This window comes from Halyomorpha halys, unplaced genomic scaffold, assembly GCF_000696795.3.
Source record: "Halyomorpha halys isolate HHAL.00 unplaced genomic scaffold, Hhal_1.1 Scaffold94.1, whole genome shotgun sequence".
NCBI classification, from domain to species: Eukaryota; Metazoa; Arthropoda; class Insecta; order Hemiptera; family Pentatomidae; genus Halyomorpha; species Halyomorpha halys.
In genome coordinates, this window is record NW_027114465.1 from 37,383 (window position 1) to 39,043 (window position 1,661).

The following is a 1,661-nucleotide window of genomic DNA, read 5'->3' on the forward strand; positions in this document are numbered from 1 at the left end:
ACTTATCTGAAATTTAGAATATTTTTCAGTTAGGACTTTTCTAGGGTGTGAACGATATTTATTTTCATGAACATCAATTAACTACTTAATTCATTATTTAAGTCATACTTGAGGAAAATTCAAAATATTGATTCTTCATCTTCGTAAATTATTTTCACAATATTGTTTCGGTTATTTCGTTTTTGTTTTATTATTTATATTTTCAAAGATGCTAGTAAATTGAAGCTTTGACCTATTTTAAAAAAAAATATGTAAAGAAATTTTATTGAATCAATGTTACAATGATTATTTGGAACGAAATGATTATGGTAGGTTTGTAATTGGCGCGCTGGTTCTTGGAAAGTGGCTGTAGTTGCAGTTAAGATTGATCTGCCCTAACAGCTGTTCAATGTTTTGTCGGAGATAAGTTGTAAACTGTAGGTTGCTTGTGATATTAAATTTGTTTACTAATTATGCCTTAGTGGAACTCTTCTCACAATTAAAACTGTTTTACTTTTACAGCTTGTTATCACCTAACATTTTACGAGCAGGCAACAATTAAAGGTAGGGATTGCTTAGAAAGTATGCAATAGTTGCATTAGCAGGTAGTCACTTGATATTCACATTCATTTATCTTAAACTGGTTACGGGTATTGGTTTGTTTATTGACATCATCAGTTTAATCAACTGTTATTATTATTAGAGTTGTTACCTCACGGTTAACGTGATATTTTGCATTTACAGCCTTAACACCAATTTGACTGATAACCAGTGTTTTTCCGAATGCTCTGTAATACAGTTAATTCGTAATTTAATATAATTAAATACTACAGAATGTGGATTCCAGTGAAGGTTCGTTTTTTTTTTTGTTTTTTTTTCATTTATTTTTATGTTAATTATTACAAACTTGGTTTCTTTTGTTTTTTATTCAATCATTACATTATACTTTGGTTATGTAGACTAAAATGTTTTCTGTTCCCTTTCACACATTTTTGTCACTTTAATGAATTTTAGATTCCGAAAATGCAAGGAGTTGCATTCAAGTTTGGTGAGAGGAGAGATGATTGGAAATGCTGCTTTTGCTGTCATGTGCGAACAGCAACCATATTTTTGGGGATATGGCATTTGGTAAGTCAATAATACTGTATTATGTATAATATATGGTGTAAATATTAAAAAATAATATTAGTTCACAATTTATCTTCTGTCAAACTTTTTGTTTAATAAGTTTCGTTTTGATTGTTATTTTTTTAGGTCAAGTTAAGAGTTATCATGAGCATTCTTTTAATACAATTTATGATTTATAATCTTTTCAATTTCATGCTGAGATTCTTTTGTTGAATTCACTTACTCTGTTTTCAAGGTTGACTTGCTCTATTTCTTTTTATCCTTTCAGAAGTACTTTGTTAAAAGCAAAGTTGTTGCTTTTAACCTCTATGATAATTATTTACTTTTTATCTGATAAGCATTACAAACTGTTTCATATTAAATTATAGTATCTGGTGTTAAATTCTAATTTCTGGACAAAAATGTTATTTTGATATCATTTCAATATATAAGTGTTCAGTTTTGCTTATTATTATGTATTTTTCTTAGTTGATGACAAAACTTCACGTTGAATATTATTTATACTGTTATGGAATTTTTTGAAATTTTTTTATATTATATTAAAACCATTTCTT

At 27.5% G+C, this 1,661-nt stretch overlaps 1 protein-coding gene across 6 annotated transcripts in view; it reads left to right on the top strand.

The window, feature by feature from the left end:
• Positions 1–301: 301 nt before the first annotated feature.
• LOC106677337 (lysosomal-associated transmembrane protein 4A) overlaps positions 302–1,661 on the top strand; it is a 12,977-nt gene continuing 11,617 nt past the window's right edge. Inside the window, exons 1-4 of one of the 6 annotated variants that reach the window (XM_067051676.1) lie at positions 307–416; positions 502–543; positions 724–831; positions 994–1,107. In XM_067051676.1, the coding sequence (XP_066907777.1) occupies positions 814–831; positions 994–1,107 (132 nt within the window). In that variant the 5' untranslated portion in view covers positions 307–416; positions 502–543; positions 724–813. The other 5 variants (XM_014415202.3, XM_067051680.1, XM_067051677.1 and 2 more) reach the window with 5 other exon arrangements.